The sequence below is a fragment of the Pan troglodytes genome, chromosome 2 (genome assembly GCF_028858775.2).
Source record: "Pan troglodytes isolate AG18354 chromosome 2, NHGRI_mPanTro3-v2.0_pri, whole genome shotgun sequence".
In the NCBI taxonomy this organism is placed as follows: domain Eukaryota; kingdom Metazoa; phylum Chordata; class Mammalia; order Primates; family Hominidae; genus Pan; species Pan troglodytes.
Window position 1 is genome coordinate 146,022,673 of NC_086015.1, and position 12,353 is coordinate 146,035,025.

The following is a 12,353-nucleotide window of genomic DNA, read 5'->3' on the forward strand; positions in this document are numbered from 1 at the left end:
TGTGTGCTCCAGATCCTATTTTCTCAAACTAGATTAAAAGAAAACTTAGATTCCCTACTTCAACCTTCTAATTTAATATACAGGAAAACTAGCATTTTGAGTAATTTGTCCAAGTGTATATACTGACTGGAGATACTGAATTCAATTGATTTTTCCTATCAGTCAATATATATCCAAAAGCTTTCCATTTTTGAATTAGCTTCTCATTGTAGGTTCATCTTGGTCAGCAAACAGAACTTAAGTTCCTACTTTTCTAAATAACTAATTTGTTAAAAACTTTTATGACGAGGGTCAAGCAGAGACCAGCAAGATGAGCAAGAGTTGGAGGAAAAGGATGGACAGGTAGGTAGTGAACATCATAGGAAAGGGGGAGTTAGCCTCAGAAAGTAACAGCCAGACCAGAAGGGACCAGAGTGTTTAAAGCACACAGACTGGTGAATTTTATTTCTGTGCCACTTTCTATCCTAATCAATTTGAATATTCAGCCAGGCGCAGTGGCTCATGCCTGTAATCTCAGCACTTTAGGAGGCCAAGGCAGGTGGATCACCTGAGGTCAGGAGTTTGAGACCAGCCTGGCCAACATAGTGAAACATTAGCTGGGCATGGTGGTGTGCGGCTGTAATCTCAGCTACTCAGGAGGCTGAGGCAGGAGAATAGTTTGAACCTGGGAGGCAGAGGTTGTAGTGAGCCAAAATCACGCCACTGCATTCCAGCCTGGTCAACAGAGTGAAACTCCATCTCAAAAAAAAAAAAAAAAAAAGTACATATTCAAGGATCCAGAAACCACTTAAGACCATAAGGGATCTCAGAAAGCATCCAATTCAACTTCATGTTACAGATAAGGAAACTAAAGTTCTCCCATTGCCACACTGTGAATGAGAATCCAAGTCTTTTTCCTTTTCACCCGGGAGGCTCTTACCTGCATTATGTTACTATTAATATCAGTTTTTTTGTGAGACGAATTAATCAGATATATGAAGTCTTACTTTCAGCTTATAAATTTTCTTCATAGGTTTCTATACTTAAAAGCTTCATCTCGTTGAAATCTAACCCAATCTTAGTATTAGAATGCTACAGGGACATCATTCAGGCAAAGATGTTTCATTTATATCTAATCAAATTTTAGCCTTTTAAACTCAATTGTTGACTTTGTTTTTAAAAGGGAGAAGCAAATGACAAAAAAATCAAAACCAGGATTTTTAATAATAACTTTAGAATACTTCAGAACAAATTTTTATGTATATCCCAGAGCTACTCACCCAGAACACCCGATTCCATGCATCCATGGGCAATCCCACACTTGTACATCCAGAGAGCCTTTGTCAAAAAGAGGCTATTCGTGGCCCAGTGCTGTGGCTCACGCCTATAATCCCAGCACTTTGGGAGGCCAAGGCAGATGGATCACCTGAGATCAGGAGTTCAAGATCAGCCTGGCCAACATGGCAAAACCCCATCTCTACTAAAAATATAAAAATTAGCTTTTCTTAATTTGGTCAGAGTTTTGTCAATTATATTAGTCATTTTAAAGAACCAACATTTGGCTTTCCTTTTTTCTATTATTTAAGATGACAATTTTATTCAATTTCTGCTCTATGCTATTTTATCCTACCTTTTAAAAGTTTATGGTGTTTTCCTTTTACTAAGTTCCCAATCTGTATCATTCACAAATTAATTTCCATCCTTTCTTTTATAATGTAAACATGTAAGATTATAAATTTTAAAGTGTTATTTAAGCTGCATTTCACACATTTTAAAATGCAGTTTTTCTATTGTTCAGTTTTTAATATTTTGTTTTCCATTATGGTTTCCTTTTTATCATGAGTTGAAAGTACATTTCTTAATTTCCAATTTTTTTCTTGTTTTTTGTTGTTTACTTTTTGTTATTAATTTCTAGTCATTTACTGTTGTTAGAGAAGGCTGTTCGATACCAGTTGTTTGAAATTTGTTGGAATTTGCTTCATGGTGCATGGCAAGTTCTGAAATTGTTCCATACGAGCTCAAAATAATGTGCCCTTGGTTCTGTTCTACATATGTGTGTTAGGTAAATCTAGCTAATTGTGTGGTTCAACACTTCTATATTTTTAATGTTTTCTCTTTTAAATCTGTCAATACTGAGAGAAACATGTTAAAACCTCCCCTTATGATGGTAAACTTGTCCATTTCTATTTATACTATATCAGATTTAGTTATATATTTTGAAGGATGTTATTAGCTGTGTGCAAATTTAGAATTGTTATATCTCCTTGTAACTCTCTTCATCTTGAGTAATGCCTTGAAGTATTTTTTTTCTGGTATTAATAAAACCATACCATTTTTGTTTTGGTTAATGTTTGCCTGGTATACTGTATTTATCTTTTTCTATCCCTTTCCTCTCAACTTTTCCGTGTCCTCATGTTTTAGATGTCTCTTTCAAATAGCACATAGCTGTATTTCTTTATCTAAGCCAGTCTGACCATTTTGACGTATAACTTTCAGGACTTAGTTTAGGTGTTTACTGAAATTATTGATATGTTTGTATTTTTACCTTATTTTGTTGTATTTTTCCTGGTTTCACTTTCTTTAATTTCTTCTTTTTTTTCCTCTGCTGGTTTTAAATGTTGATGCTCTATTTATATTATTTATGCTCTATTTATATTATTGTTTTATTATATTACCCTAGAAAAATTAATGTAAATACTTAAATTATCAAAGTCCTAAGTTAATATTTTTATCTTTCTCTCTCTCAATATGAGGTCTTTAGAATACTTAGGTCAAATCTTTTTAAAAAACGTTTGCTTGCTAATTGAATTTAATTGCAAATTTTTTGTTTCCATTTATATAAAAAATATAAATTTGTTTGCTTGAATCCATGAACTCAAGCAAAAGGTGTTTCTGATTAATATTACTTAACTCACGTTAGCACTTTCTCATTAGTGCCTGTTTAATTACAGGGCTTTTCTTTAAGGGAGTTTTTTTGTCATTAGTTGATACCATTTAAATAGTCCAGAAGTAAATGGGAACCTGGTAGCAGTAGTCTATTAATACATGAAAGAAAAGAAGGTAAACGTCTTCCAATTAAGGTTAACTTGCAAGTAAATTACAGAATTTAAGACTTGGGAACTTGGGAAAAATCTTAAATGTTCATTTACAGGAATTCAAAGGATGAAAATCAAGCTAGCAAGATGCTCTGAAACAGTGAGATTTATTTATAATTTTGAAATGTTTTGTGATATGTTAGTATGGTCACCTATTCATTCTTCATGTGTATTTGATTCCCCAAGTATAAATACTTAAAAACAAAAACAAAACCTTATCAACTATTCTTGAAAAATAAACAATTCCTAAAAGAGAAAATAGTATGGGATCCCAGAAGTTATGTAGTCTAACTCCCTCAAATTATAACTAAGGAAACTAAACCTCAGTCAAAATAAAGGTGTCTTAGTCCGTTCTGTGCTGCTATAACAGAATATCTGAGACTGGGTAATTCATAAAGAACAGATATTTATTTCTTACAGTTCTGGAGGCTGGGAAGTCCAAAGTCAAGGGCCCACATCTGGTGACGGCCTTCTCACAGCATCATCCCATGGCAGAAGGTGGAAACGCAAGAGAGCACATGAACACATCAACACATGTGCATGCCCAAAAGAGAAAGACAAGGATGGAGTGGGGACGCAGGGGGCCAAATTCATCCTTTTACCAAGGACCCATTCTCACGATAACTTACTCACTCCCATGATAATGGCATTAATCCATTCGTGAGGGCTCTGCCTCATAAAAGAGCCCACCTCTCAACACTGTTGCATTGAGGATTTACTTTCCAACACATAATTTGGAGGATACAGTCAAACCATAGAAAAATGATTGTTTAAAAAGGAAAGAAATTACGAAGTGGTTGTTATTCCAGAAAGAGCAGCTTCACGATTCATCTTATCTCTATGTTTTGAATAACTGAAGTAAAAGACAAACCAGTGCCACACACTGTTAACCGTGAATCCCCTAAGCAGTTGTAAAACACTGTGTCAGAGATGTCAATAGTATGAATAGTTTAGATTACTCTTCTCAGTTTTTACCCCACTGTGACTCAAGCCCCCACTCACCTGAAGAAGTCTTTCCGCTGGTCATGCAGAAGGTTGATACCCGCCAGCATGCTGCTTGTAATTCACCAATAGGAGATTCTATTCAGAAAGAAGAAATACTGAAATCTTTAGGATTCCCTCCTAAGTCCCAGAACATGTATTCTTAAAGGGAAGCAACTTGCTTTGAGAAGGCTGGAATCAATGAGGAGTCCACAGTTACATCCTGTGCTGGGAGCAGCTGGTCTGCGAAGTTCAGCTGGCTAAGAGAACTTTCTAAAAGCTGACACTGGCCAGGGAAGCCAGTCACCCACCGTCATCAGGGTCTTCTAGTTCATCTACTTCCTCAGCTGCAGAATTCCCTGGTGCTGACAGCTCCTCAGTGGGAAACTACAGGAGCAGTTTCTGACCTGCCTGTCAGCCCAATTTTGTCGTTTCCTTAGGCTCACCCAGCTGCCGTAACAGAGGGAACAGAGTTCCTTCTGAACTTCTATTTTGCCACCCTTTAAATGTCTGGTCATCCTAGGGCTGGGAATTATTGTTTTCATCTAAAAGAGTATTTTCCCTTATTTCCAAAACTTTGCTTCTACCGTGACCCACGTCTTTGTTCATCCCTAATGTTCTTTCAGCCTTCTTTGGATAGGGATGGTTATCTGCTCTCCCACAGCCCCTGGCTGGTAACTTCCTACAGGGCTGGTTGCTGCACTCATATAGTTGTGCCTTAAGCAGCTCTATGTGAATGAAGGTCCTTTTGCTGTTCTTCCACTAATGAGTGAAAGTAGATTTCTCAAAGGCTCTTAGCTGATACAGCCTGATCCAGTTAACTGGGGATAAACAGGGCAGCAGTGTCAAGCTCACTTCTAATTTCAAGTTCTGTAAAATGACCAATTATATAGGCTAGTAAATACTAGCCTAAGTACTAATATTTAGTACTTCACTCTTCAAATCAGGATAAGAGGGCTTTCCTCTGGGGGTAGGGAAGGCTCTTCTAGTGGCAGTGAGGGCAAAGGTTTTGTTAGGACTCTTTAGCTTGATTGTTCTGTCTCTTAGGAGACATGTGCTCTGGCAAGTCACTAAACATACCTGAGCTTCCGTTTCAATTACAAAATGAAACAGTGTGGACTAGATCCCTGAGAGATGTTATTCTAGCACTAACATTCTCTGTTTCTGCAGAGAGAAGAATTATAGTCTATTGACATTACTGGATCCATTTAGTCCCTGAAATTCTTGGAATGCTCTTTTAGCAAAGTGTAAATTGATACAAAGGCAATCTTATGCATAAATAACACTATTCTTATTGCTAAAAGGGAATATTCCTTCTACAATGTCCCACTATCTATAAAAAGAAGTTTAGTGGTTGTTCTGTAATCCTTTAAAAATATTTTATTAAGCATTGATTTAGAAAACGCAAGACAAGATTGTAACACCTCAGGGCAAAGGCTTGAAGGTGAAACAAATATCACTATAAATATTGCACTTCTAAAATCTTTTTTTGACATCTTCACACAACTCAATTCTAAAATATCCTTTTACAGAGATGTATAAATAAACGCTTCCAAGCTGTCAACGCTTGACACTTTTAGCTTCCTATCACCGCACTAAGTCGGCAGGTTTCCAATCAGATAGCTGCTCCTCTGACAGCAGGCAAAGAACTTCCCTCAGCTATCTCGGAGGCCTCATACCTCCATCACGTGAAGAGTCAATCAGCCCCATCTTTCAGAATGCTCTTTCAGAATATGTAATTTTATAAGTATTTTTCTTTTCTACTGAGAGAACATAGATCTTTCAAAGGCAATGGCAGAATACAGCTTAAATGGACACAGTTCACTGTTAACATTGCTTATTTTTTAAGGCATCCAGGAGCTTCTGATTCTTGGTCTTGAACATCATGATAAAGCTGTTTGGCATGATTTTGCCTCGCCCATCTTCACCTACTTGGCCCATAATAATGTAATTTAGACCTAAAGAAAGAGAACACAGAAATTAGTCTTTTTCTCTATGTATCATGTGTGAAACAACTTAGACTGTAAGTTACCTCTAGATAAATGTTCTCTTCTGCAAATGGTAAGATTATACATGTATTCCATCCACGATAAAATCTGGGTTTCTTGTTTTTGCTTTTTAGAGATGGGGGTCTTGCCATGTTCCCCAGGCTGGTCTTAAACTGCTGAACTTAAGCGAATCTCCTGCCTCAGACTCCAAAGTAGCTGGGACTACAGGCACACGCCATTGTGCCTGGATGATAAAATCTGCTTTAAGACTCTCATCGGCAAAAAGCCAAATTCAACTAGTAAGGTATTTCAGCTACGCTAACACCAGGAAGCTGGACTGAGTGGTTAGATCAGCCATGTCCCGCTCTGCAGTGCTGTAGGTCTGTTGTGGTTTCAAATGCCTGCTATGAAGAATGCACCGCGTTAACGTGAAAGACTCTCCTTCCTCGAGGGGCCTCCAGGGCTCCATGATGGGCCATCCTCAGATGGCTTCTCAGTCCCATCATGTGTCTGGATTTTCCTGGCATTTGGCAACCAATGATCCACTCTCTTATGTTGCTGTTGTCTTGAACTTTAATCAACATCTCAAACATGTATGCTACGCAAGCTTCTTGAGGGCATAGATGGATCATATACTACTTGCATTTGTACAGTTTCTTGCAAAACATCGGTGTCAAGAGTACTTATATTGGTTATACTATGTTTTTATACATTGGTGTGACTGGCTAAGTTAGGCCTAGACTGGGGCCTGAGGTGTTGGGTAACTCTGAATATTTATATTACCTCAGAAATAAATCAGAAAAAAAGGTATGGGTTAATTCCTCCTTTAGTTCCCCTTTCCCCTGGTGTGTCATAGAGAAAATGTGTCCTTTTTCTCTTGCATTTTCCTGTGTGGGTGGACCTTGTCATCACAGTGGTCTGTGAGAGCCTGAGAGTCTGGGCAGGTAATGCTGCCTCAAGGTTGAAGTGCTAGCAGCATTATGAGACCTTATAGAATCTTGAGGTGCAGTATCTGCTGCTCCTGGCAGTTCTGGAAAGAAATGTTTCTCTTTTACAGAGCCTTTGTGATTCTCTCCAGAGACTCCACATGAGGCTACTAGCCTCCTGACTTTTCTGAACAATCTGAATTCACAGTAAAGCTTGCTTTATTTTTAATTTTTTTTCTTTTTTTAGACAGTCTTGCTCTGCCACCCAGGCTGGAGTGCAGCAGTGTGATCATGACTCACTGCAAACTCGACCTCTTAGGTTCAAGGCATCCTCTTGCTTCAGCCTCACGAGTAGCTGGGACCACAGGTGCGCACCACCACACCCGGCTAAATTTTTTTATTTTTAGTAGAGCAGAGGTCTCACTATGTTGCCCAGGCTGGTCTCAAACTCAGGCTGAAGCAATCCTCCCATCTCAGCCTCCTAAAGTGCTGGGACAGTAAAGCTTTCTTGAAGTGGATATTCTGTATCTTTCTCTCTCTTTCTCTCTCTCTCTGTGTGTGTATGTGTGGAAAGATGTTAGAGCTTACGTAGGGGAAAAATTGCAGAACTTGTGTGTGATATGATTCCATAAGTGCATACGCCCATGCTTTATATGGATAGAAACTTTCTGGAAGGAACTTAAATTTTTTTTTTTTTTTAATAGAAATAGGGTCTCACTACATCACCCAGCCTGATCTCGAACTTCTGGGCTCAAGCAATCCTCCCACCTCGGCCTCCCAAAGTGCTGGGATTACAGGCATGAGCTACTGTGTCTGGCTGGAAGGAACTTTTTAGAGTACTTCTAGGGAAAGGAAAAGGGTTTCACTTTTAAACATACTCTTACCTACTTATTTCAACTTTTTAAAAACCATGAAACATATGTTACTTTTATAAGTTGTTAAATACATATTCTTAACAAGTCATGTGCCTCTAGCTCTGGAGTAACTTTCCGTTTTTCGTAATTTCTTTCAATAAACTCACTCCCATCCATGGACTTAATAGTCCTATCTCTGCAAATGATTCCCAGATCTTGATTCTAGCCCGGATATACCTCCCTCTCCTGAACTTCGGGTCTGCATTTCCTGTTGGCTGCTGGATATTTTTCTTTAAACCTAGACAGTACTGGCATCTTAAGTGCAATAATCTAAAATCTCTCCACCCTGCACTGCTCTGTGTGTCTGTTGCCTATTGACTCAACTTCAAACGCTTCTTTCACTTGTTCATCATGTCCACTACCCCTTCTTCTGCCACAAGTTACAAGGACTTGGATGAGAGCCCAATTCTGCCTGACTCCAAAGGCCTTCCTGCTCTGCAAGAAGTGGGCAACATATTAGCCCTGATTTTACTTCCCTAGACCAACCGTGGCATAGAAAATCCATGGCTTGCTCAGAGAGACCCAGTTTTCTCCCTACTCACCTCTTCTGAGGAGAGGGCACTGCTTGCAGACGACAGTCAGCCTGGCACTCATGTTCTTGCCCGCCTGCTGAATCGCCAAATTTCCCTCTTTGTAGATGTTGATGATCGAGACTGTGGCGTGCAAACTCCCATCGCGAGTGATGGTTGTGATAACAGTGCCGGCTAATACTGCAGAAGAAAACATTTTGAAGTGATGTGACAGTGAAGGCAAATGCAAGCAGAACTGAAAAACAAGTTTACATTCTTCTAAGTTTCAGATACGAAACATTTTAATGTTAAAGAAAAGGCCCTCATAGAGGTTTCACATTTGCTTCTGTACATTTGTCACCAAAATTCAGGTTGGAGCTGTGATGTTACGCTGGTTGTTGGGGATTGATAACTAGAAGAGAAGCCTAAATACTTGCCACACCGCGGTCCATTGCCAAGGTTGAAACTCTTTAAAACGTTTTATCCACCTTGTGGCTTGATTGTCACATAGGGGATAGTCTGGCTTATGAGGCTCTACCTGTGAATACTCAAAAAGATCTTGTATCTTTAGAGGCAGTACCACGCTAAAAGACTGCGCGATGGGGGTTTGGGCCACTAAGATGTGAGTCTTTGTGTCGGTGTGGGTGTGTAGCCACCTTTCTGTGTCTCTCCTCACCCTTCTCTGTAGCTGTCCTTTCTTCCTGAACTTTTGTTCATTCCCTGGGTCCTCACCTCTGTCTAATTATCAGGAAAGCTCTGTCTTCTACGGTCTTTCATATTCTCTTTCTTATCCACTCCGTTTATCTCATTTAACAAGCTGAAGTATAGAACTGAGGTATTAACTTAAACTTTTTTTTTTCTTAAAAAAAAACCTCTAGTAAAATTCAGTTGATTTTTTCATTATGTAAACCCCTGTTTTTTCCATCATGACACTCCGAGAAAAGAGTCTCTCTTTGAAGCCACAGAAGGAAAGATGTTGTCTTTCTCACGGGGGTGCGTCTGGCATTCTGGGGGCTTGAGCAAGGACAGTTCCTTGTGGTGTAGGACTTGCACTGAATACAGTTTTTTTTGTTGTTGTTGTTTTTTCATGAGATGGAGTTTCGCTCTTGTTGCCCAGGCTGGAGTGCAGTGGCACAATCTCAGCTCACTGCAACCTCCACCTCCCAGGTTCAAGCGATTCTCCTGCCTCAGCCTCCCAAGTAGCTGGGATTACAGGCATGTGCCACCACACCCAGCTAATTTTGTATTTTTAGTAGAGATGGGGTTTCTCTATGTTGGTCAGGCTGGTCTCGAACTCCCAACCTCAGGTGATCCACCTGCCTTGGCCTCCAAAGTACTGGGATTACAGGCGTGAGCCACTGAACCTGGCCTGAATACATTTTTTACCAGCCTTGTCCTTCCTAGAAAAATCAGTAGCAGTTCCTAGTTATTGTGACAACCAAAAAAATGCAGTAATCTAACATCTCTACCACTCCCCAGGGGAGCATTATCAGCCCTGGTTGAGAACCAGTGACTGATGATAGTTTTGGTCATTTTGCCATGTAAGTGGTCACATTAATGGAATAAATCAAGTTTTGGACTTGGTTAATCTGACTCCTTCAGAATAAAGTGAACACTCACTGCTTAGGCAGTGTGCAATGTTCATAAAATCAGAATTCCTATGATGCTTTACTTTGATCCTGCGTGATAAGTGTTCACTGCAAAATTCAGTCTATAGTCAAGTGAAATCAGTGGCTCCCAAGACACAGGGAGGGAGACTTCCTGAAGCACCTCCTACAGAAGAGTAAACTGGATGTGGTAGCAATTACATGTGGTGTTGTTTTCACATTTATGCCAGTTATTTGAATTTCAGCATGTGAACTCTAGTAAGGTTTAGGGTCCCAGAGTCTTCAGTGTCTTCACACCTTCACTATGATACAGCTCGTCTGGACTACAGAAGTCACTTCAAGGCACAGAAAAAGCAAGCAGAGCCTCTCTGGGGAAGTTTGGTTTGGGGAAACGTATTTAGGCCATAGCAACTTGCTCTTCCTGATCAGATTTGTCTTAAATGTTCCTTTAAAGCCACTGAAAAAATAACCAAGATAAAATGTTGTATCTTTTGCTCTTAAGTAGCTATCATAGATGGTGCAATCTTTCCACTGGAAAAAGCTCTTAAAAATTCTAAATCATTAAAGAACACCTCCTCAGGTTCCAGTTTGTGAGAGTTTCCAAATGGACTCCAGATTTCCAACTTTTACTTCAGTACTTCAGAAAGGCAGTACAGGGGAAATACTTGAATTTCTTCTGAGAGAGACCAGCTTCTGAATATAAGCTTGGGTATGTTTCTAATTTACTTAAGTTGAGTTACAGATGTGTGAAAAAATACTCTGTATATGAAAAATATATAAGGAAAAAAGTACATAGGTTTTTTGCAGGAATAGTCAGCCAGAACACACAATGTGGCAGTATCATGTACCAAGAGTCAAATTATTAAGCTTATATGAAAAAAGCATATTTTCTAAATCCATATTTTTCTCAGTTGTGAAATCTAACAATTTGACCATTCTGGTGTATAGGCAAGTATCTTCTTGGATAAATGAGCAGCGTTATTGACCCTTCACCATAAATTCATAGGAATTCCTTTGAGATTAAGCATGCAGCCTCAAGTTTCTGGTTAAAGAGAAAAAGACTGGCTTTTATTTCTTACCAAAGTCACTTGAACAATAATTGCCCTCCAGAGTCCCCGTCCGTCTACACTTTTGTTGACACAAGGCCACGGTGGGTTTTAAACCTTAATTCAAAGAAGACATAAGTTTCAGGAAAAATGAATTCAAGCATAATTGGTCTTTAGTTCTGAATCTACCCATTTAAAATTATCATTTATTACCCTGAGCCACCAATCTATCACTACAAAAAAAAAATTTAAAACCATGCAAAATAAATTCTCCATGCTACCAACTACTGCTTTAATTTCACCAGGACAACTCAATACCCTCTACTGAATTTTAAACCTGAGCTCAAAGATAGCACAAATGTAGCCCTGTTCTCTTCTTCCTTTATATAAAACAAACACTATAAGAAAATACAGGCGTACTCTGAGTGTGTGCCCTGTTCAGGAAAACCCAGAACAACAAATTGGAACTCACAGAATGTAGGTTAATCCCTCACTTTACAAAAGGAATCATTGGGTGTTCCCCTGAGGACATCCTTAAAATATGCAATTGCCTAAACATGAGTAGCATAGGTTTTTAGAAATACTGTTCATGTGTAAAGTGTGTTACATCTGTAATTAGATGCAACCCATCACTAAATATTTATTTTGAGCCTGGCACTGGCTATAAGAATCTTAAGAACTAAGAAGCAGACAAATTTAAAAGTAAACCAAATAGACAAAACACAGCAGTTCTTAAGTATGGGTGACGTTGCCCCCAGCAGGCATTTGGCAATATCTAGAAACATTTCTGGTTATCACAACTAGAGGGTGCTGCTAGCATATAGTGGGTAGATGCCGAGACGCTGCTGACATCCCACAGAAAAAAGGACAGTCCCCGCAACACAGAAGGATCTGGCCCAAAATATAAATAGTGCTGAGGTAGAGAAACCCCGGGTTAACAACGTGAAAATAGTTCATCCTCATAATCATCTTAAGAATGTTTCAGAAATACTTGCTAATTATTTGTTTCTGTGTGACAATATGCTAGGAAGAACTAAACAGAACCACGGTAACAGAATTGCCCTTGTTGGGTGAATATCCACAGTTGTAATATTGCTCTTCCAACAGGCCCCACCAACTCCTCTGTTAATTTATTATTTATCTATTTATTTATTTTTGAGATGGAGTCTCTCGCTCTGTCGCCCAGGCTGGAGTACAATGGTGTGATCTTGGCTCACTGCAAGCTCCGCCTCCCGGGTTCAAGCAATTCTCCTGCCTCAGCCTCCTGAGTAGCTGGGACTACAGATGCCTGGCCAATTTTTGTATTTG

The 12,353-nt window shown here is 39.2% G+C and overlaps 1 protein-coding gene across 1 annotated transcript in view; it reads right to left on the bottom strand.

Annotated features, from left to right (window-relative positions):
• Positions 1-5,420: 5,420 nt before the first annotated feature.
• The window catches only part of PCOLCE2 (procollagen C-endopeptidase enhancer 2), a 70,671-nt gene continuing 63,738 nt past the window's right edge, over positions 5,421-12,353 (bottom strand). The window contains exons 7-9 of the mRNA XM_516795.8: positions 11,079-11,162; positions 8,426-8,593; positions 5,421-6,013 (exon numbers count right to left, since the gene is read on the bottom strand). Of these exons, the coding sequence (XP_516795.2) occupies positions 5,883-6,013; positions 8,426-8,593; positions 11,079-11,162 (383 nt within the window). The 3' untranslated portion in view covers positions 5,421-5,882. The remainder of the gene's footprint in view (positions 6,014-8,425; positions 8,594-11,078; positions 11,163-12,353) is intronic.